A 24,413-nucleotide genomic window follows, 5' to 3' on the forward strand; every position below is an offset into this window, starting at 1 on the left:
AAAAGGGACACACGATTATAATGACCATAATTATAAACAGAAACTAAGAACATTGTGGCATCGGTTTAACCACAAACTCAAGACTTCATCTATACACTTACTGTTAGACAGTAACATTCCACATTTTTTTTTTTTTTTTTTTTTTTTTTTTTTTTTTGAGGAGGGGCAATTATAATTCAGCAGAATAGAATACTTATTGTTGTGTCCTGCTGGAACAGGCCAGTAAAGACCTTATCCATTTAGCTTTTTCTGACATGATCATTTCATTCTAAAAGAACAATGAATCAATACTATAGTCATATAACTGAAACTTTGCCCGAATTACTTTAATGCGGAACATCACACTGATGCCAGACTGAACAAAGAGAACCACAACAAAATTGTAACAAAAAAATAATTCTACAAGCAATACAATATAATATTTAAACTTTTAGAGGAACCACTTAAAACAGTTTTATTCAATTAGAGCTGCAAGTCCAGGAAAACACATAACCCTTTACTAGTTTTGATAAATATATTTTTAATAAGTCACATTCTGATTCATTGGGTACTTGTGTTCAATGTATTAGGCTATGTTGAGCATTAAAGGGATAGTTCACCCAAAATGAAATTTCTTTCATCATTTACTCATCCTCTTGTTGTTCCAAACCTGTATGGATTTCTTTCTTCTGCGTAACACAAAATATATTTTGAAGAATGTTGGTAACCAGTTTTGGTGACCATTGACCAAACTACACACACTATTGTGTGTGTGTAAGTTTGGAAGCATTGTTATTTTTTATGTTTTTGAAAAGTCTCTTATGCTCATCAAGCCTGCATTTATTTGATCAAATATACAGGAAAAAAATGTAATATTGTGAAATATTATTACAATTTAGAATAATGGTTTTCTATTGTAATATACTTTAAAATATAATTTATTTCTGTGAAGACTGGAGTTTAAGACTGGAGAACTTTATATATATATATATATATATATATATATATATATATATATATATATATATATATATATATATATGTATATATATATATATATATATATTAGACCCAGCAGGGAGATTTTCGTCACTCTCCTGTGCGTGTCTCATAGTAGCTCCAGCTATTTTATCGTGTGTCTGTGTGGGAGTGGAACAGGTTAGTTGTCACAACGAGTGAGAAATGTTGACATGGAGCAGCTAAATCTCCAATCTCCGGGAAAAGTCTGCTGGCAAAAAGAGAACACGACAGAGCTTTTAATAAAGCAAGAATCCACTTTGTTTTTGGCTTTTCGGAGATGGCGAGAACTAGGGATTTGAAATGTTGTAAAAGTGGCATTTTTTATTACTCAACAGGTGAGTAAGGTATTTTATTTAACAGATACATGAAGCTCTTTAACAGAGTTCATAGTAAAGCATTATCTATTGTTAGAGGGTCATTTCATGATTTATTTTCAAGGAAATATTGTGTCTATTAATGGATATAGCTATCTTTAGCTAGTCAGCTTGAGATCCTCTCCATCTAAACTGGTTATATCTCTTAAGCCTAGTAGTGAATGTTTAATGAGCGGTAGGATAATCTCTATCTCTTTTCTCCCAGTGTGAGTATCTGCAGGTTGGAGTAATGGACATGCTAAAAGGTGGAGGCGGAGAAATCTCTCTATCTTTATTATTGGTCGTGGAAGCTCTCTGTCTGTGTGTGGGGTAGGGTTAGAGCTTAGTTTCACTCTTAAAAATGATGGGTTAAAAATAACAAAAGTTGGGTTGTTTTATAACCCAACCGCTGGATCAATATTGCACCAGACCAGCAGTAGTTAATTTGACCCAGCAAGATGGGTTGGTCATTTTTAACCCAACAGATGAGTTTAAATATTCTACCCAAATGCTGGGTCAATTTAAATACATTTATGGGTTGATTTAACTACACATATTTGTTATATAGGGTACCCAAATGCTGGGTCAAATTAATTACAATTCTGGGTTTATTCAACTACTTGTTTGTTATCAAGTGTACCCAAATGCTGGGTCAAATTAATTACAATTCTGGGTTGATTCAACTACTTATTTGTTATAAAGTGTACACAAATGCTGGGTAAAATTAACCCAAATGCCAGATTAATTCTAACACATTACAGTACAATTTAAGAAAATAAATTGCAATAGACTACCCATAGCTATAAAACTGTTAAACTACAAACTTAGAACAGAATACATGCTAGATTTATGCACATATTATGCAATAAACACTTAATCCAAAAACAAAACAACAATGGAATGTCTGAATTTTTTTTATTATATTACATTAATTAATAGCAACAATATAGTGGAACTGGTGCAGTTCATATCAAAAATATAGTGGAACTGGTGCAGTGGAGGTTTGCATGCCTTGGCCTCATGGAGGTACTCCACCATGTTTATTCCAGGCTAAAAAAGAAAATACAAGAGAGCGAGAGTTAGAGAGGGCAAGTGAGTAAGGACCAAATGTCTTCCGACTATAGTATAATTAAAATATAGACATTGTGAGGACCATTTTCCTGGTCCTCACTAGAGAAATTATTGTTTTATGACAAGTCTAGTTAGCTTTACAATTTGGTAAAGATTCGGTGCATTTCTAATTCAAAAAGCTGAACTGTAATAGTCTACATTTCATTGCACATAACAAAATATTTTTTGATTAAGTCTTAGAGCATATAGCTCACATTACAGAAAACAATTAAAAAAACGATTCAGACCTCAATTGACCTAAAAAGCCATAAATTGATTGATCATATATCATTACAATAAACATGCTCAGAAAATGCATGCGGCTCACCTATCTGACTATCCTATCTGGCCGATGGGCAGCGGGGTTAGGTGGTCAGATAGATGGGCCGCAAATGCTTTGTAGATGCTTTGCTTTTTAGAAGACTTCTTTAGAGTCAACCTCATAGAGTCAGGTCCAAATGGGTTAAAATACAAAAGTGTCAACTTTCTGATAAATATGTTAATTTCTGCACTCAATACTTTGTTGGTGCCTGTTTTAGAACAAATTACTGCATCAGTGTGGTGTGGTACAGAGGTAACAACCTGTGGCACTGCTGAGGTGTTCTAGAAGCCCAGGATGCTTTGATAGTGACCAAGTTAAGCTTATAGAACAGCTATTTTCCGAATACTGTCAGGCTATATTTGATGCCTGTCCCCAAAAGTATAGTAAAACAAACCTGGATATGCATGTGTGCGTGCACAGTCTTGAGCTCAGATATGTTGATAAAATGAATAAAGTTCCCCCTTTAGATGTGCTTGAAGACTTACAGGCTTATGGTCGATTCCTGAATGGTGTGGCAAACCGCTTTCGCACCGCAGCCATTGCCAACTCTCCAAGTTGTAGGTGGAACAAATTATAGATTAATGAGACAAATAGAATAAATAAATAAATAAATCGTCCGTTAGATATACACAAGACGATTTATATCTCATGTTAAACCACTAGACTAGAGACATTCGAGCCAGCGGCAAACGTCAGCTGCACTAACCGAGGAAAGGCTGTTCTCGGCGGGGTACGTGAGCGCCGAGCGTCCGACTGCCTGGTTCTCACAACTCCGAAAACTTCAGATCAAATTTTCAAATAGGCGCTATCTTTATAAATAAACCAAAGATTTGAGCTTTAAACAACTACATTCTCGCCTGAAATACTCTTAAAACTACATTTCGTGACACAATTACAGCAGTATTTTTAAATTACGCGGGGTTTCTCCTCTGCTATTGACGCTTGCTGGTTGGTGTGAGATGCATTCTGGGATACCTGGCTGTCTCAAGTCCTCACAAGTCACCTCTCGATGCATCCTCGGTAAAAGGGGCGGATCAAGAACACATCCGGGGATTTGAACTGGACTTGGTTAGATGTGAAACAAGAACGCATATTGAGAAACGGCTTAGTAGTCTTACTAGGCGGCTGCATATATGAAAAAAAAAAACACCTAACCTGAAACCCGTAACGTTAGTTTGTTCGGACATAAGAGACCGGTTTGTCCAGGAGGGCAACATATTTATTAGCAATAGCTAGCTCCGTAGTGTCCGACGTTTTGAGCCATTCCTTCGCACATTGCTTGATTTTTTTCCCATCGGACTTCAGTAAAGGGCTGCGGACCTTTCCCACCATCTTTTCCGACATGAAGCATACACTTTACGGGTGTTAATCGAGCTTGATCGCCGCTATCAGATGAAGATGCGCTGCTTACGTCCTCCTCCATGTTTACATGTGAGTAGTGATATTGGCTTGATATTGGCTCTGACCTACTTACATTTTCGATGCTGATTGGTTGAAAATCTAGCTCAACAGTTTTATATGTCTCAATACGCAGTCAATATAGTGCGCCAATAAATTACACTTTTCTCATTAACTGCAGGATAATGCGTGGAGAACTTTTTGCTTGGATACCTTTTATTAACGTTGAACATATTGAGCAAAAGAAAAAGTAGTGCCCCATTTGTCGGAACAAAACTGAACGATACAGCTCACGTACTGCGGCCTATGTCTTTAAGAACGTCTTGATTGATTGGGATACAACAACTCTCCTGGCCTTCCTCTCCTTCTTTTCCCCGACATGTTTCAGTCAGTCAGTCTCCTGCTCTTCCACCAAGTTCATTGTTAACTTCACGCAGCACTGCCGCCTCAACTCTCATTGGTTCTGTTCACGAGCTGGGGCGGGACTTACAATTTTATGTATCAATGTCGATGTAGATTGGCGTAAAAGTCGCATCAAATCTGCCTTGGTTGTTCACACTGTGGCCGCATTGAAAAAAAATCAGATCTGGGTCTGATTTGGCACCACATATGGAAGTGGTCTAAATCTGATTTGAAAAAATCAGATCTGGACAAGATTTGAGTGTTCACACTACTTCTGAAGAAGTCTGACCTGGTCACTTGACCCCAAAAATTTTTGGATTTGGGCCACTTTTGCCTGCAGTCTGAACGGGGCCAGCAAATTTTACACAATTGACCGTTCACAAAGACCGAAAGGGGGCGCCCTTAGTTACTTTCGCTATGTCCGACAAGCTATGCTGCTCTCACGCCACACCATGTCCTCACGCAGTGAAAAATACATCGCGGAGCAGAGTGAAACAGGGGTGTGTATACTGGCTCCAGTGATCTTCAACCTTTTCCTGGCAGCAGTCACCCTCCTCACCCGCAATTCCCTCAGCCCTGACGATGGTGTTTTCCTACAGTTTCGTCTGGACGGGAACCTCTTTAACCTCCCCCGCCTGCAAGCCAACACCAAGACCACCACGACCACAATTCATGAATTGCAATACGCTAATGACTGTGCCCTCCTATCCCACAGCCCTACCGCAATGCACAGCCTATATGCTTGTGGCCTTCAAGTCAACAGTTAAATAGTTCATATGTGTGACCTGTTTCTGTTCATCAGTGTTAGTATTTAGTTTCCTTCAGTTCGACCAGTCTTTGTCTGTAGTTAGTCTTATTTTGAGTGTGTTACCTGCCTGTTTGTACCTTGAGTTATTTCTGTGATTAAACTCTTGCACTGGAGCCTTCAGCCTCTTCGCCTTCGTCTGACTTTGCACACACCCGTGACAGTTACAGTGTATTATTTTAAGTACTGACTAATAATAATTAACAACATGTACTTATAGGGTCATGATTGAGGTTTGGTTTAGGGCTAGTTGCATGCAATTATGCATATTTCACACACACACACTCACAGACTCACACACAGACGCACACACACACTCACAGACGCACACACACTCTCTCTAGTTATTACTATAACTACATGTAACGTGGAAACTTGCGCTGCTATTTTGAACCATAATCGGAAACAAAAGGCAGTTGAAGGATGACGTGTATGATCCAAATATTTATCTGACTCCAATATAATTAATCTGACTTTATTAAAGTTGTTGTTATTCTTTAACCTCTTATTCTTTAAAGGTAAAGATCTTTCTTAAAACTAATAGGAAAACGTAGGATTTAACCTGAACGTTTAGATTCAGCTTTAGCTTTAAACATAATAAGTGATAAAAGGAAAGATTCTCAAAGCCTTTAAAGCAAGCAAAGTTATTTATTAAGTTACATGTTTAAATATACAGACAGTAGAATGGAACAACATACTGTATAGAAAACAAATAATGCACTGTTGTGCAGATGAGGCTGTAAAAGTCTTTCTTGTATGAGGTTACGCACCGATGTTCGGGAGTGGCGGGGTTAAAGCCTTTCTCCTAGATCAACAGTTACCTTTCCTTATTATACCCTGAGCAAAGCACTGTTAAACATGAGTGGAATACCAACACCGAACCCAACCGAAAACAGGAAACCAAAAGATGAGGCAAATAGATCCAGAGGGGGATAAAGTTAAAGTTGTCAATTTTTGAGGGTGAGCAAAAACGCACCGTTTTGTGTCTGGCCCTTTAAATGCAAATGAGCTGCTGCTCTCAGCACAGGGGGCGGAGCTTCAAGACCTTGCACTCACACAGACATGCACTGAAAATGTCAATGTTTATGTTCAAACTGGAGTCAGACAGTAATGGAGAGACTCAAGAAGAAGTGACAACATCTAGAAGCAACAGGACATTTCTGAATGGTTAGTGTTAATGATAATCTATAAATCGTGTTCCGGGGGGCGGGTTTATGTAAATTTTAGAGTTAGTGATGTCACTAACCCGGGAGGAAGCTTGTGTAGTCCCTACCAACCGTTTGTTGTAGTCCTTAAAAAACATTTCTTTAAAAGCAAATGCTCAAACAGCAACATTACACTGAAGTTAGAAAAGTTCAGTCATATTCAACCACCCCTTTAAAGGGCTTTTTGAAAAACTAGGGCAGTAAAGAGTTCTGCCCATATTTGCTCAGCCCTACACGTGTAACAAGAACACTGTAAAATAAAGTGTTACCAAAAAGTATATAACTACACAGTAAATCAAGCACCAATCAGAGAATACATTAGCTTTAGTTATGTGATGTCAAAAGTGATTACATAAAGGGGAGAAAGAAAAAAAGAAAACCATTTACACTTGAAACCCATTCTGAACTGAGCATGAATAAACAAAGAAAAATTGATGAGGCATATGTTGACTTATTTCTCCAAGAAGCCCTTTTGTGTGACAGATTCACTCTCATCAGGGATCGTCTTCATTCTCCTCAGTCTCTTCAATGTATCTGATGGGAAAATAAATTTAGATGACAGAAGCTAACAGAAAAATCCCAGGATACGAATCAGTGAATTCATTTTCTACTGCATATACTTCTATATCATGTGTGCCTAAAAAGATTGAAAATTGTATTGTACCATCATATATGTAATGCACATCAATGTTGCATTTTATTCATTTATTTAATGGTTGTTATTCACACAAATAAGCCTTAACATGATATTTGAGTGTATGTGTTTGTGGCCCTGGGTTGTCTTTGCTTTGTCACTTTCAAAATGAACAAACTTTTGACTGCACCACAACTTACTCAAAGTGTGTCTCATGCTTTGAAAATATAGACAGGATGAAGGAGGCCGATTCATCAGGATTTTTGGTGCATGGCACAATCAGGTACTCTCCAGGCTTCAGCCAGAAAAACCCCATCACCTCTCTCAAACTATCGAAAGACTTTTTTGCCACAGGTGTCTTGTCTTTGAAGAACACAGCTGAGAACTTCCCACTCTTACGTTTCATCTAAAGAAGAATGAATCAATACTGTATTTGGTTATATATTTTTGTGAGTATGTGTATCTGCAAAAGTACAAAAAAGTTTGATAAAACAGTGAAATAAAAAGAATAAAGAAGCATCTCACCACATAATCTATATTTGTTTTATTTGGGGGCTGTATAATACAAGACACTGTTTTCAACCAAAAAAACTATTTTTTTTTTTATTGGGTTTTGGCCTTACATTTACACGTCAACAGCGTATTGGCGGCCTGAAAATGCAAGCTTTTAAAATCGTGTTTCGAAGTGCAAGTTTATGAAAACGTTACATTTATCGTCTATATTCAAACAACAAAAATGTGAATTTGTGAAAAAGTTGACGTCATGCGTATACGTATTACGTGTTCAGTCTATAGACCTTATGCAGCAGAGAAACAAATTATGTCCTGCCATCTTTGGAATATTGTCTTTGAACTTCTGTTTTGCGGTCGCTCTGTTTATTTCTATGGCATTACTGTCCAGAGGTAATTGGCTTTTGAAGTGGAATAACATAATTTAAAGTTAACAAAAGTAATCATGAGGATTGTAATGTTTAAAGCAGATCTCTTAACAAATGTCAGTAGACCGGGAAGATTTTAAAACGAGCCGTTCATTCATACATACGCAAGATCACTGTGAAAATACAGACCGGATGTCAAAAGACAATGAGCGCAGCGCTGAAAAGGGGCGGGGCTACATAAGGTCTATAGGCGCATAATATTTCTTTACAAAATGACATCACCAACTACAGGCCTGGCATCCATAATGCAGCATTTTTAGCCGTTTTTGCGGATCTTTGTGAACGGGGATCGGTTTGGCAACGTTGTCTTATGTATGCTAAAAAAGCCAAGTAAAAACTTTTCCATTTTTAGTACATCATTGTCATGTAAACGTACCCTCAGTTTCTATACATATAAATAGCTGCTGCAGTAAAATCATGATCATGACCATCATTCTCCCGAGGTTACAGAAGATTAAATTAAAATAAAGGGTTTAATTTAAAAACATTTGTAGGGAATTGTAGCCTAATGTAAAACAAAAAACAGTTACAATGTTAAAAAAAGTGTCCCTACATATGTCAATACTAACCTTAAAAACGTAGAAACCAATCATGTAGTTGTTTTGGCTACTTCTGTCTCTCGTCTCGTGGTTCTGCATGAGAGACACCAGTATGTTTTCAGCTCCCTTCTCATGTGTAAAGTTCTCACTAAGCTCCTCAATCCTCACACGAAACTGAGGGTTTTTCCCAAAAGTCTCTACAACACAACAAAATAGTTAAGCTTGTGCACAGGACTTTTTATAAATCAAATTCAGAATGTGAAGGTGAAGTCCATAAAGTGTGTGAGAAAAGAGTCATTACTGAAAACAGCATTTGCACAAAATGTTTTGTTAATAGCATAAAGTACAGTATATCATAGATCATTTATTGTATACATACCTATATTGTCCATGGAACCACCAGCTGTAGTCCCAGCAATCCATTTGCCAAAACTGCGTTGTGATGTCCAGTGATATCCAGGAGATCTATCCAGAAAATCAGGACAGAAACAGCAGATATCCAGGCTTTCATAGTTTTTGGTGAAATCTTTCACTGGCATCCTGTAAAACAATTATCCTGAGTAAATAATACCCAATATGTGAATCACACATTTGTAAATTAAGGTTTCAGATCAATACTAACCAGAACTCTCCATTGTCAAGTTTTTCACGGTACTTGCGGTCCTCCACACTCACTGTGTTCCACAAAGTTGATCTGAAAGAATTATGTACAGTATACACACAAAATATATTGGCTTTGATGTGCCATACCAGCATCACAGCAGTCCTGTTATACAGTATGTATAGAATGATATATATGATATAACCCTATGATATATAGCAAATAACCATTTACGTACGTGAATGTGAGGTGATGGGAGAAAGTAATCAAAGTTACTTTTAAGAGTAATGCATTACAATAGTGCGTTACTTCCTTAAAAAGTAACTAATTGTGTCAGTTACTTTTTATTGTAAGTAATGCATTTTGTTACTTATGCTTTTTCTCAGTTTCTTCTAATTGGTTACTTCTAATTGAAAAACTAAATATTTTGCTGTACATTTGAAATATATATATATATATATATATATATATATATATATATATATATATATATATATATATATATATATTGTCGCTGTTGGGTAGAAACCTCATATCTCCAAAAACACAGTATTTTTTTTAATAATTAAACACTGCCTTGTCAAAGTCAACCCAGTCTCACTCCAAAGGCGTCAAAAACTGAAGCATGGTCAAGCGCCCCCGGCGTCACAATAAAGACGCCAAAGGTGCCCCTGTACGTCACTATATGACGAATTAGGAACTCCATTGCGTTCAATGGGAAACTGTGGCGTCATTAAGAGACGCAAATTTTATCAGTAGGAAATCGTGCTGAAGAAGTATGGAAGGCCAAAAATGCCAAAACGTGTGAAACTGGCATGTTAACACGTATTTACGCGTTAACACGTCATTTACGCGTTAACGCGTTCAAACACAGAGAACCTAACTAGATTAAGCTTGTAAAATACCAGTTTTTAATGTGGAAATACATGTTGAACAATGTACTTTTCAGAATATAGGCTACAACTAGGTCTACATATAATAATTACAGCATTTTAAATGGGCCTATTTAGACAGTAAGACAGTTCAAGCCCTGAAAGTCATGACCATTTTCACAGTCACAATAGAAGTTGTGTAAGGATAATTACACATTTCCTTCAAATAGTATTTTCATGTACTCCTACTGCATATTTCTAAAGCATCTTTTTATAATTGAACCACAATGCAATATTTGTTGAGAGAGCCCCTTCTGATAACACACACACACACATTATATATATATATATATATATATATATATATATACCTGTATATATAGGCTATATATATATATATATATATATATATATATATATATATATTAGGGGTGTAACGGTTCACAAAATTCACGGTTCGGTTCAATATGATACACTTGTGTCATGGTTCGGTACGTTTTTGATACAGCAAAAAGAAATAAATGCCAGAGAAATTTCCTTGATTTAATTTTTTTTATTATTTTTTATATTAAAACTAACATCATAAAGTATGATATTTTTTTACTTTGAGCAATTCTAAAATAATAATATTAAAATAATATTTATTGGTCATTCTGAGGTCACTCGACCCCCCTACCTGCTCCACATTCACCCAAAATAGTCTTGTTTGTTTGTGCCGGTTAAAGTTTCGTGTGCTGCTTCGTTGTTTAAAATATTAGACACTGAATTATAGACGATGACGTCGCCAGCCCTCGACCTGCTCCACATTTACCCAAAAAAGGCTAGGTCGATGAATTTGACCCGTCAGATCCTGTGACAATGTAGGCTACATATGTATTAATACCTGATCAATATGCTTTATAAAATAGAAAGGGGACTCGCATGTCTGCCTCATATTTTATGATTATACAGCGCTGCATAAACAGAGATGGTCACACATCACATTTGTCACTTTACTGAACACTACACTCAGTTATAAATAAATAAAGAGTGGTCACATTTTTCGGTAGCTATTAGGCGACCTTGAGTGTCCAGAAAGGCGCCAAACAAATAAAATGTATTATTATTATTATTATTATTATTATTATTAATAGCGAATACCAACGGAGCTTTGTCATATTATGTGATCTCAAGAGTAATAGGCCTATGCATTTGTAAGGAAAAACTATAGGATCTCCAACATTATTGGGTATTACAGTTAATAGTAATAAGAATAAAGATAAGCATGTATCAGACAAAGAGAATATTTTATACAAAACGAAACCAACACAGTCCAGCATCAGACAACAGCAGCTCAGCATATGTTGACATGGGTGTCGACGCTTGATAAGGCAGAACATTCTCCCAGACCCAGACGGTCCAACATCGTACTGGTTCTATCACCTGCAGACGTGTAATAATCTTCGGAAACACTACCATTTCTCTGTTCACGCTCCACTTCATCTGCTAGTGATTCCTTCCAACACCTCAAAATACGCCCCATAGCCTATCGCCGAGCCACGCCTTCACGCAGTGATTGACAGGGCGGGGCAGGAACGTGATCAGCTCAGAATGCATTTTCAAATTGCACTTTGAATTTTGCTACATTCATTGCGGGACACTTAAACGTACAGTATGGCATTTTTCGCCACTAGGGGTCTCTAACCTATTTACAATAACAAAGGCGTAGATTGATGACGCAACATTTGCTAAGAATTATGGATCTTGTCGTCAACGTCAAGCCGACCGATCTAATAATGTTTATGGATGACTGAATACATCGATGCTTTTATCATGACTGTGATATTAAGCAGGTCGGGATTGCTAAGAGACAGCTATCAGCTCCACACGCGACGCGGGTCCCGCGGATATAAAAGGAATATGGACATTTCATTCTACCGAGCTACACGCAAAATTACTACTCACAGGTCAGTTTATTAGACAAATTAAACTTGTGAGGTAACGCAGTGCTGTTTCACTTGGTCTAACATTACACTAGCACACTAAACTGCATTTGAATGTGTTGAAATGTATGTGTTAGTCTGTCTGTATGAGACTAGCAGTAAACTAGATCAACATTAGAATAACATACAGATCATATTCTGACATTTTATCATTGTTGAACTATATAACATTGATTAGTTTTATGTAAATGTGCTCACCTGTTTAATAAAGTACATGTAGGAGCGGTCGAAGTCTCGGACGTGGAGCTCTCGTTTATATAACGTACTGTCCATGGGAGCTCTAGGCATCTCGAAAACACCGCGCTGATATTGATTCTCGTTTTAGTTCTCATTTTTTTATCCAAAGTCTGCTTGCCATGGTCCATAATGTTTGAACGAAACAACAACAGCGTGCAAATAGACATTGCGAACTACAAAGTTGTCCGCGTCAGTCGCTTTGGTTACTATCAGACGGCTCTGGTTCATAGCTCTGGTTGCCATGGCAGCACGAGCGGAAACCAGGGACAACGCCGATATGACGCCATTGGCGACGACAAAACGGAAATAAAGAAACGGGATGTTTCTCGAATTAAATTACAAATTTCTCCTGGTTTGAAAGTTGTTGGAAACAGTCGGGATAATGTAAGTACACAACTAAAAAATATATATAACAGATATAGTGATTTTTGCTATTTTTAAAGCAAAAAAGTTACATATTGTGCCTTTAGTGGAAATGCAATAGCAAGTGTCTTAACTGTGAGTGTAAATGCAATTAAGAAAAAATAACATTTAAATTACAATTTTGCTACAGTTTTTGCTTGAACATGCTAAACATATCTAATCATTTCTGTAATACATTTTAATTTAAATTTTGCAACTTATAAAGCGTTAAAATATGTATTCAATTTACATATTAAAACTAGTGTATGAAATGGGAAATGTAAATTATATAATTTAATTTTCATTTTCATTTTGCACCAAACGTTGCACAAATGTATGGTAAAATTCAAATTTAAATACAGAAATGCATTGCCATTTTACATATTGCATCATTTTGCATTTTACATTTCAAATTGAATATTGCTACCTATAAGCTTCCATACAGAACTGGCAATGGCTTGACCACAAATGCTTGACTAAGACATATTATATATACACATATTATCATATATATATATATTGTGTTTCTTAAATAATACAAATGCTGTACTTACTCAAAGAACCAGTTCTTTATTTACCCTTGCACTGCAAGATGGCACTTCATTTGCGATAGAGGCGGTTTACCGACAGTTTGAGGATACAATGGAGATAGAAAGTTTAGTCACAAGCTCTTTTTCAATATTCATTGGCTAAATATACAGATATGAGATTTCCACCTGTCAGCGACAATATGTGGATGCAAGTTTGTCAATAAAGAAAGCTGTTACTCAGTACATAAAAGCAAATTAGCAACACTAACCCGTCACTCCAGTCTCCATTCCACTCTGTGTCTCCCCATGGGTTTAACACTCTCACCAGATGAACTGGGTGTCCTTTACTCATCACCTGAAAACCAAGAATGATGCTGTCAGACTAAAACTTTTAAGAGGGCAGGTAATAGCGTATACATGAATAAGTAGAGGGGGCGTTAACATACAAAAAAAGTACAAAAGTTCATGCACGCATAATCAGGAAGATGTTATGGTTTTAGGAATAAACTAGTGGTGGGCCGTTATCGGCGTTAACGCGCTGCGTTAACGCGAGACTCTTATCGCGCGATAAAAAAAATATCGCCGTTAATCTATTCTCCAAGTTGTAGTGATGTTACATATGACACTGAAGCTTCGATGCGCGTATCACATAAGCGACACAATTTGTAGTGAAGCCCCGTATCGAGGCGTGTATTGGTTTACTAGAGTCACGTGATCGATGACAAATGAAGCCTCACTTTCTGTCCAGTCACGTGCGCGTTTCGCTTTGGGTGTCAGAAGGCTCGAACTTCAGATCGTATTTAACGAGTCATTGTTGCCTCAGTCTGGTTGATATTTACAATTATCGATATTGACATTTAATAACAGATGATCCTATCAGACTGTCCTTATTCATTGTGTGTGTGTGTAGAAAGAGAGAGAGAAAGAGAGTAGGCCTACATTAAATCGTATTGAATCATATAAGCTATTATATTTTATTGTCACACTTTAATGGGAAAATTAATTTATTTAATGAACAAATCAAACACAAACATGTAAGGCTTTTATTTGTACACATAACACTGAAACTATGGAGTGTGTTGTGGTTGCTTCATCTGCCAGAGCTTCTAACACAGGCTTCTGGCTGCTTTATTTTAAATAAGCACCAGATGGCGCTGTTCTCGGCGCTGTTCTCGACACTCTCGAAGCTTTGAATCTTTTCCCGGAACAGTCAGGGGAAAGCCTCAGTGATTCATGAGGCTTCATTTCCCCATCCCTACCAAGTTGGGTTGGGAGCGTTGTGAGCTGGCTCAAGCTACACAAGCTATGATGACGCAATCTACCCGCGGCCGCGAGGTACACCCGGCTGCAACGCATCATATTCGTCGTCATCAGTAAACACGGCTGAAAGTGAAAGCTGGTGAAAAAGATCGGTGCAACCCTTATTTGGACTTGGTTCGGATTTAAGCCGTCCGACGTAGACTGTGTGGGGTAACAGTTCGGTAAGTTAACACACGACTAATCCGTTCTACCACCTCAAATTCAAAACGAAACATATCACTGAATACCAGCGCGCGCGTATTATTCCCAATATATCTTAGTGAGTGGTGTAGCACATAATCTCTTTTTATTAAAAGCGCCCAATTTTAAGAATCGTTGTTGTGTTTCTTTTTAACTGAAAAGACATCAGTTAGACAATATTCTAATTTTAAATTTGGGGTTTCATAAGCTCCAAGCCATAATAAACATTAGACCTACTTAAGTCTCTGCAGCTAGTGTACTTAAATTTTATTTATCTGCAAAATTATGTTGTATACTTACAGTTTTGCACAATATATGTTCTCAAAACTACATACACCCTTTAAAAAAAAAAAAAAAAAAAAAAAAAAAAAAAAAAAACCTTTAATAGTTGTTTAGCAGGGTCTGTGTAACCTGTTCTGAAATGGTTTTATTTTAATATCGTTATCGCAAGAGGCTGCAATGTATATCACAATATGGATTTTAGGCCATATCGCCCATCCCTAATTGATAGCCTATAGTAGTTGATAATAACATAGGCCTACCTAATGTTGCCTACGTACGGTAACAGTACAGTAGTAACCTTTTACAGTCTATGAGTAGAACAGCTTTCTCAAGCAGTTTGTGATGCATTTTGGAAACAGGAGATGAGCCCCTGGTCTAATGCGCCACCTGGCTTGAGAAACCCTTTCTCAAAGACTTACTTTTATAGTCCTTATTTGGGTAGCACACATATTCTGAATGCCTTCGGCAGAATTCAAATGAGCCATTTTAATCTAGATTAATCTAGATTAATTTCAACATTAATCTAGATTAATCTAGATTAAAAAAATTAATCTATGCCCACCTCTAGAATAAACCTAAAAAAGCAAAGGGACGTCTGTCGTCTGAAACGAATGTCCATCACTGCAGGTATTTGGTTGCTATGAGAATTGATTTTCTGTGTTCTTACCTTGGAAACCCCTGTCACAGTGTAAGCATGACCCCCAACTATGCCACTGGATGACACAGGTTCACGTGTTTCCTTAAATCAAAAACAAACAAGTCCTTCAGTCCATGGAAGGACTTTCATAAAGTTGAGTATTTAGAACACGTAAATTAAACCGAAGAACTGTTGCCAAACATTTAACATGCTAGAAACATAATAATCACTGCAATGCATAGACTCTTAAGCATTTGTCTATTTAAATTTGTCAACTTTAATAAAGATTTATGCCAACAATACAGTGCGTGCAGAATTATTAGGCACGTTGATTTTCTGATCATATTTTATTTCCAGGAACATTTTGCCAATTCCAAACCATATTAATCTTAATAACTACTATTAATTTTGTATTTAATCATGTATAAGTGATATATAATTGTTCATGAAGGCTGGAAATGAAAAATGTCTTATTTTCAAGTGTGCAGAATTATTAGGCAAGTTTTCTTTTACAGATAAAATAAGCCAAAAAAGAGATTTAACAAAGACTGAAAAGTCAACAATTATTAAATGCCCATGAGAAGAATGCAATACTAATGCAATACTAGAAATTACAGTTAAGGCATGACCATTGGACAGTGAAATGCTCATTGGGTCAGCAGGGTCAGACAAAAACAGGTGGAGAAGAAAAGACACATGCTAACTGCAAAAGAATGAAGAATTAAGGTGAAGAATTAAGTGTGAAACCATCAGGAACCCTTTAGTCTCCAGCGCCACCATTTTCCAGAACTGCAACCTACCTGGAGTCTCCAGAAGTGCAAGGTGTCAGGGTCTCAGAGACGTGGGTTAGGTAAAGAATCCTAAAAAATGACCCCCTCTTAATAAGAATCACAAGCTGAAGTGTTGTGAAATACATGAAGACTGTTTTTATAGGCTTTATAGACTGACAGATTGAGAGTGACTCTTGAAGGACCAGCACCACATCCTCTTCTACCACTATTTGAAGAATTCATCTTCTAGAATACGTTTTAATAAGTTTTGGGAGTTCATTTTTAGTCCATCTCCTACCCTGAAGTCCGTTTTGCAGAGATGGACTAAAAATGAACTCCCAAAACTTATTAAAACGTATTCTAGAAGATGAATTCTTCAAATAGTGGTAGAAGAGGATGTGGTGCTGGTCCTTCAAGAGTCACTCTCAATCTGTCAGTCTATAAAGCCTATAAAAACAGTCTTCATGTATTTCACAACACTTCAGCTTGTGAATCTTATTAAGAGGGGGTCATTTTTTAGGATTCTTTACCTAATCCACGTCTCTGAGACCCTGACACCTTGCACTTCTGGAGACTCCAGGTAGGTTGCAGTTCTGGAAAATGGTGGCACTGAAGACTAAAGGGTTCCTGATGGTTTCACACTTAATTCTTCACCTTAATTCTTCATTCTTTTGCAGTTAGCATGTGTCTTTTCTTCTCCACCTGTTTTTGTCTGACCCTGCTGACCCAATGAGCATTTCACTGTCCAATGGTCATGCCTTAACTGCAATCTCTAGTATTGCATTAGTATTGCATTCTTCTCATGGGCATTTAATAATTGTTGACTTTTCAGTCTTTGTTAAATCTCTTTTTTGGCTTATTTTATCTGTAAAAGAAAACTTGCCTAATAATTCTGCACACTTGAAAATAAGACATTTTTCATTTCCAGCCTTCATGAACAATTATATATCACTTATACATGATTAAATACAAAATTAATAGTAGTTATTAAGATTAATATGGTTTGGAATTGGCAAAATGTTCCTGGAAATAAAATATGATCAGAAAATCAACGTGCCTAATAATTCTGCACGCACTGTATTTGTCAAAGAAAAATAGATCCAGGATTACTGCAGTTGAGGTCTTACCCCGTTGTAAGTAGCACAGCCCATAAGGGTTTTTGACTTGGCTGCTCGATCCATAATGTCCCACAGATAAGGAGGAGCTTCATTCAGTGCAAACTCAATGTGCACCCCACCAGTGAAGTCCATCAGGGCCTCAGATATGAATCCACCATCCAGGTCCTCATAAGATCCACACACCCTGTCAAGGCAAGAACCATTTTTATGGTGCAATGTAAATGCTACAATGTCACAGACACGATTTAATGAATATGATGTAAAATACCCTGTTTACACATATAACTGAAAACTTTAAAATGTTACTCCACACAACAACATACAAATCCAAGAGAGACAAATCAAAGGAAAGATCATGCATCCATTCTCCAACCAATATTTTTGAGACAAGAAACAATAATTTAATTGATTCAGTGTTTATTTCAAAGTCTCTAATGCCACCTACTTTGCATAAGCCTTCTCCAGTAAAGCAGGCCAAAACTCATTCGATGTTTTTGAATTAACAAAAATGAGATTGTCATCGACTGTTGGAAGTAGATCATCAACGACAACGTCAATCCATGTACCAAACCGCCAGAACTGTAAGATAAATTACAGAGAGGCTAAACCAGGGAAATTCATTCAAAGATTCATTAACATTGAATTATCTAATTCAGCTCACCCTGAAGTGAAATATCCCTGCATAATTGCTGCTGAATGACTGATCAGCTGGAATGACTTGGTTTATTATATCTTTAGTCATAACCGATGTCTTCTCATCTGTCGAGGTCAAAGCCCCAATTGAAGCTAAAAACCAACAGTTTCCTAAACACAAATAAAAATGTGCAAATCTGAATGGAGTTTGACCAATGTATACATGCAATATAGGAAACAAACAATGACAAATATGACAATGTACACACTTTAGGTGGAGGCTGCTACTGCGTCGCGGGAGCAAGGGCAGACGCAGAAGGCCGCCCCTAGAGCTGCACGATTAATCGTTAAAAGACCTAGATCTCGATTCAACCCCCCACGCGATCTTAAAGGGATAGTTCATCCAAAAATGAAAATTCTGTCAGTAATTACTCACCCTCATGTTGTTCCAACTCCGTAAGTCCTTCGTTCATCTTCGGAACACAAATTAAGATATTTTTGATTAAATCTGAGCGCTGTCTCACTCCTCCATAGGCTTCTAAGGGACTGAAACTGGCTGGCCCAGAAAAGTTATTAAAGAGATCGTTAATATAGTCCAAGTGACTACAGTGGCTTAATCTTAAGTTTATCAAGCGACGAGAATACTTTTTGTGCGCAAAAACAAACACAAATAACGACTTTATTCCACTTTTCATTTCCTTCTCTCTGGGCCTCGAGTATTTTCGCGTAGTGTTTAAGCGTAGCGCGTCTGTTGCACGTCACCACGTATCACACACATGACCAGCGTCGGCCAATAGTGAGCCTACGTGGTGACGTGCAACAGACGCGCTACGTGGAGGAGTGAGACAGCGCTCAGATTTAATCAAAAATATCTTAATTTGTGTTCCGAAGATGAACAAAGGTCTTACGGGGTTGGAACAACATGAGGGTTAGTAATTACTGACAGAATTTTCATTTTTGGGTGAACTAACCCTTTAATCCTGCTTTTCTACGGTTCTGCCAATGATATTCGCGCTAGGGGTGGAACGGATCGCACTAGATTCGGTTCTGCACGCATGTGATTTGCGGATTAACTGCTAAATTTAACCATCATAGAGTGAAAGTTCATAATTTGGGCGTGTATTGACTTGCCAATTTACACATTCAACAATTTTAAACGCGGAAGAAGAGCCGCCACACACACAGAGAGAGAGGCGCATTTCAGACAGCGCTCGAACGGACACATAAACACAAAATTGTCAAAATACCGGTCTAAATGACCGTCTCGACATTATTCTCTCGTTTATGTCATATGTGAATAGCTGAGAAAGAAACGGATATTTGTCAGTTTTTTTCAGTCCGTGCAGTCGGTCTTAAACAGCACACACTTAATATTATATACTGTTTTCTGTGTCATTGATATAAATAAAATAATAAAATACAGCTTTAACAAAGATTAAACTATATTTAATTTATACAGTGACAAATAGTGTTATTTTACATTTAAGTTTAATTATTCATTTATGTACCTGAATATACTGTTAGACTTTGTAAACTTTGTTATTTAGTATTCATCTCTGCTTGTAATTTGTGTATTTGTTCTTATTTTATTACTGACTGTTCACTTGTTTTAAATAATGTGTGTGTGACGATCACACAAGTATTGTAATTGTACTTTAGGTATATTCAAAATTATTGGTTTCATTTTGAATATGTTATTGTGTTATTTTGGAAAAAGAAACATTCGGAAGGGTTTTATTTTAATGTGATTCCTTGTAAAAAAAAAAAAAAAAGAGAGAAGTGTGCAATGCTACTCCTGACCATTAGGTGCAGAGTCGAGCGATGGGTGTTACGCTGTGCGAGTCGTGAGTTTTTCATTACTCCAGAGAGCTTGAACGTGTGTTATAGGTGGGTAAATGTATAAAAACACTTTAAAGTTGAATTTAACCATGCTGAAATGTGTTTAGAATATAAGTGAATTGTTTTAGAGAAGTGATGTTCGTCAGAGGTTGTTTTTGAGTTTGATTTAAGCGAGAGAGAAAAGCTCGACCGATTAGCGGCCTACTGAAAACGCACGTGTAACGTTTGTGAGCGTGTCAGTTAAAAATATAAATTTTTCCTTATACAAATGCACATGAAGGTATTCTATAAGCTCTAAAGGTTAATAAGTATTGTTTAATGTACTATCTATGTGTGTTGAATGTCAATTGATAATGGTTAATGTGTTAAATAAGGTTTAAAGTTATATTTGAAGTATATTAATAATTCTGAGAGTGATTTGCAGCATCGTATTAATGTGATACTGGTAAAATATTGTGAATAGAAATGTTTAATCATTTAAGAGAAGTAATTGAGGTATATTTACAGGAGAATTATCTGTCCCCTTCGGGTGCCGTCACCACGGTACCCGTTACATGTGAAATTTATCAGTTAGGCTAGTAGTTTTTAACGTAGTAGCTATCGAAAAACTTCAACTGAGCTTTAAGTAGGCCTAATAAATGAAAAGCAAAGTTATTATAAACTTATCTCAATTAAACACTTATCTTAAACTACATGAGATGGTTAAAAACAAAACTGCTCAATCACAAAGTACCAGCGGCCAGACGAAACAAACGTCTATAAAAGCAACGCTATTCAACGCACACCATACCCAAAAATGTTGATAGTGTTTCTTGCTAAGAATCTTTCATAGGTCTAGCCTGGTGTAATACCTTTGAATGTTGTCAATGTTTAATTGTCATTTTTTATTTATTCAGCGTGAACCGGAAGTTGCAAACGACTTTTCTCCAGTGTTGTGTGTGATGTATTTCCAAGTGAAAAGGAATATTGAACAGAGGGCAGGGTTTTACTCTAGCTCTCCTCCTCTCCATCTCTGCTCATAGCAGACTGACGATTTGAGGGGAGTGGTTAAGCGTTTCCCAACCCAAGCCGTCAAACCTACATCATCAGAGAAGGAACGCCATTCCAGACTGGAAGTAACTTTTTAGACTTTGATTAAAGATCACGACGGCAAAAAAAAATTTCTGTGTATTAACGTGCACGGATTAATTTTTCACCACAAGACTAGTAATATGTGCTAACAAAGTAAATAGGGTCAATTTTGATTTCAGTTGGACTTTAAATATTACATTCTTTTTGTTTACTGCATTTATTTAAATTTGACTGAAACAAGAGTATTATATCTATCTTGTTTGGTAACCTAATGTTCAGGATTTGAAGATCTTTAAAATAATAAAGCTTTTCAGAATCGTGAGAGAATCGTGATCTTGATTCCATGCAAAAAAAAAAATCGTGATTCTCATTTTAGCCAGAATTGTGCAGCTCTACCGCCCACGGCGATGAGCAGACTGTACAGTACACACTCTGTGCTATCGTGTCTATGGACCGGAGCTGCGGCAGTTTGCGGGGCACTAACGTGAAACAAGACTTCATTCGCCCCAGTGGAAAGCCTATTTACACTGTCTATTTACAACATCGTTCCATATCCCCTATAGCCTACAGTGCACTATTTTAAGAACTTTTTTATCACATTTTTCATTTAAAGGGGGGTGAATTGCTGTTTCATGCATACTGAGTTTTTTACACTGTTAAAGAGTTGGATTCCCATGCTAAACATGGACAAAGTTTCAAAAGGTAAGTTGTACGTTTGAAGGAGTAGGCTATTTTTGTTCCAAAAATACTCCTTCCGGTTTGTCACAAGTTTCGGAAAGTTTTTTTCGAGTATGGCTCTGTCTTACGTAAGATAGAGCGGAATTTCCTTATATGGGTCCTAAGGGCACTTCTCTGCGGCCGCGCGCGCACTCGTAGACTAGAGAGAGAAGAGAGCGAAAGCAGTACGTTACCTCAAAGCGCTGTGCTCGGCTTTTAGGGAAGTCAATGTCACCAAAGAAGTGGGTTTTTGGTTGGCAGGGCAAGACAACCCTGCACAGATTCCCAAAGAACCCAGCGTTAAGGGAATAGTGGATGGAGTTTGTTTTTTCGAAGCATCAACGGAGGTTGTGCACGACTCTTTGTTCCCTGCATTTCGACGATGATTGTTTTATAAACAAAGCCCAGATCGACGGATTTGCAGATCGTCTAATGCTTAAGGATCGAGCAGTCACAATGATAAAGGTTCGCTGTCGCATGCTGTGAGTAAACTACTTCAAATGTCTCTCTGTGTTGTTGTTAGATCAGTTAGCACAGCTATAGCACACCGCCCACACGGCCCCTCCGGAAAGACTCGGTACAGCCTATCTTTCACTTATAAATATAATAAAACTAAAGACGTTTTGGAGATATGAAGGATGCAATACTACTCTATAGGTACTCAAGATTAACAGGAGATTGAGTGAAAATGAGCATTTCACCCCCCCCCCCCCCCCCCCCCCCCCCCCTTAAGATGATGCAGCCTAAGCCGAACTATTCAAATAAACCCAGCCTTACCTAATTCCCCTTGTTTGTAGTCAAACCTGGACATTCCATCAACAGTGAAGAAAGGTTTATTAGGTGACACTAATTCCTGTTTAGACAGAATGATCAAAGTATCCTTATATTCATACCATGGATATGAAGAGAGAATTAAAGTTATTTATTTTAATGAACATTGTTTACATACTGATGGCCTTTTCCACTTGATCTTTTTGAGGTCCAGATCAGAGTCTTTAGCCAGAGTGCCAATAGAGCTGCTGTTTGGAGGAAACAACTCATCAGTGTACAGCTTCTTTCTATGGAGAGATTGGTGGAGCAGCTTCTTATAGTCCTGACCCAGGAATGCCATAGGATTAGTCGGAGAACCCACATGATGATCCGTCGTGGTGTCATGGCGCTTATGAGGAGGAGGCATTTTTCACTCAGAGAAGCCTTTCTATAAAGACAAACTACAAACACAAAAATGGTCTGTGACTTTCTAATTTCATATTATGCTGTCCCATGTGTTATAGCTAATGCTCATGTATCAGCTCATGTATCTGCTAAATACATGTTTCAAAACAAAATATATTTAGCAGAATTAATAAATAAAAAAATGCATTTAAATATTTAAATATTAAATGCATTAGATAAAATGAATACATTCATCAAAAAGAAGAATACGCATTTTACCTGTAAGAATCTGGTTGGTCAGAAAGTTAGCATAAAATGGTGCTTTCTCGCCCAGTGCATCTGGTTTTATACTCGACACCTGTGGAATGTTCTCTTTTCTTTTTATTCTTGCCATGACATCCCACACACCCTTATTTTGTTCAGAAGACTTGATAAGCTTGTCACACCCATGAAATGTCATGCTCCAGAAATATTGACTTAAAGGTGAATGCAGTTTGTTTTACCTCAACTGAACAGCTGACAGAGTCATTGGAATGGTTATATGACTTTTTTCGGGTTGAATGGTGGTCGTCCAATTCAATTTTATGAGAAAAAAGGTCTGAAAATGTTTGAATATAAGGAAAAATATTATGGATTTGAGATGTGGCAGCGAACTATAACGCACATTTGCGCTCTTTTTATGTGTTTATTAGAGGTTGAAATCTAATCAAATACTGCCAACCCACCCATACTATTTCTGTTTAGGATGTCTACTTCATAAATTCTATGAAAATTATGGAAATACATGGTTCAGATCACTCAAAACATATATGAAAATTGAGGCACCCTTATATGGTCAGTAAGGAAGCTTGGCTGTCCATCTAGTGAAAAAGTGTGGTACTGCGCTCAAATAAAATTTTACTGAAAGCTAATTTTTTGAGATATATTGTTCAGATTTTTGGCTTTAATTTTCTTACAGTTTTAGAGTAAAATATATTTTGTAATATATATATATATATATATATATATATATATATATATATATATATATATATACACTCACCTAAAGGATTATTAGGAACACCTGTTCCATTTCTCATTAAAGAGGCTATATGCGATTTTCTGAAATTTAAACTTGCGACTGACACCTGTGGCCAAAAAACGGAACTGCTCTTCCTTTCTGCTCGCTCTCATACGTGCACACTTCACAAGTCATCCGCTGCAAAGAAGTCAACATTATGTTTACAGAGGTAAGAACAGTCAAATACATATATTGTTTGAGAAACTAAGTTTGTTTGCTGACTTGCGGCGGTGGCAGAGTGATCTGAAACGTTTAACATGAACGCGCTTGACGTCACATCCGCAGACAGCGCGGGAAAAATC

The 24,413-nt window shown here is 37.1% G+C and overlaps 1 protein-coding gene across 1 annotated transcript; it reads right to left on the minus strand.

Moving 5' to 3' along the window:
- Positions 1-6,020: 6,020 nt before the first annotated feature.
- LOC307147592 (calpain-1 catalytic subunit-like) lies at positions 6,021-23,107 on the minus strand. The gene is made up of 12 exons (XM_079852453.1): positions 22,846-23,107; positions 22,674-22,749; positions 18,298-18,440; positions 18,082-18,215; positions 17,646-17,820; positions 15,779-15,850; positions 13,599-13,684; positions 9,328-9,399; positions 9,085-9,245; positions 8,736-8,902; positions 7,429-7,634; positions 6,021-7,128 (listed from the first exon to the last, which is right to left on the minus strand). Exons 1-12 carry the CDS (start codon positions 23,071-23,073, stop codon positions 7,089-7,091), a joined length of 1,560 nt encoding a protein of 519 aa, XP_079708579.1. The 5' UTR covers positions 23,074-23,107; the 3' UTR covers positions 6,021-7,088.
- Positions 23,108-24,413: the final 1,306 nt, after the last annotated feature.

The sequence above is a fragment of the Squalius cephalus genome (genome assembly GCF_949319135.1).
Source record: "Squalius cephalus genome assembly, chromosome: 20".
In the NCBI taxonomy this organism is placed as follows: domain Eukaryota; kingdom Metazoa; phylum Chordata; class Actinopteri; order Cypriniformes; family Leuciscidae; genus Squalius; species Squalius cephalus.

Excerpts from the sequence above, each read along its gene's own strand:
- LOC307147592 (XM_079852453.1), bottom strand. The coding sequence starts at position 23,073 with ATGCCTCCTCCTCATAAGCGCCATGACACCACGACGGATCATCATGTG. Across the intron at positions 17,821-18,081 it reads CTGGAGAAGGCTTATGCAAA|GGTGTGTGGATCTTATGAGG; the intron begins GTAGGTGGCATT and ends TTGCCTTGACAG. Across the intron at positions 13,685-15,778 it reads CTGTGACAGGGGTTTCCAAG|GTGATGAGTAAAGGACACCC; the intron begins GTAAGAACACAG and ends CTTGGTTTTCAG.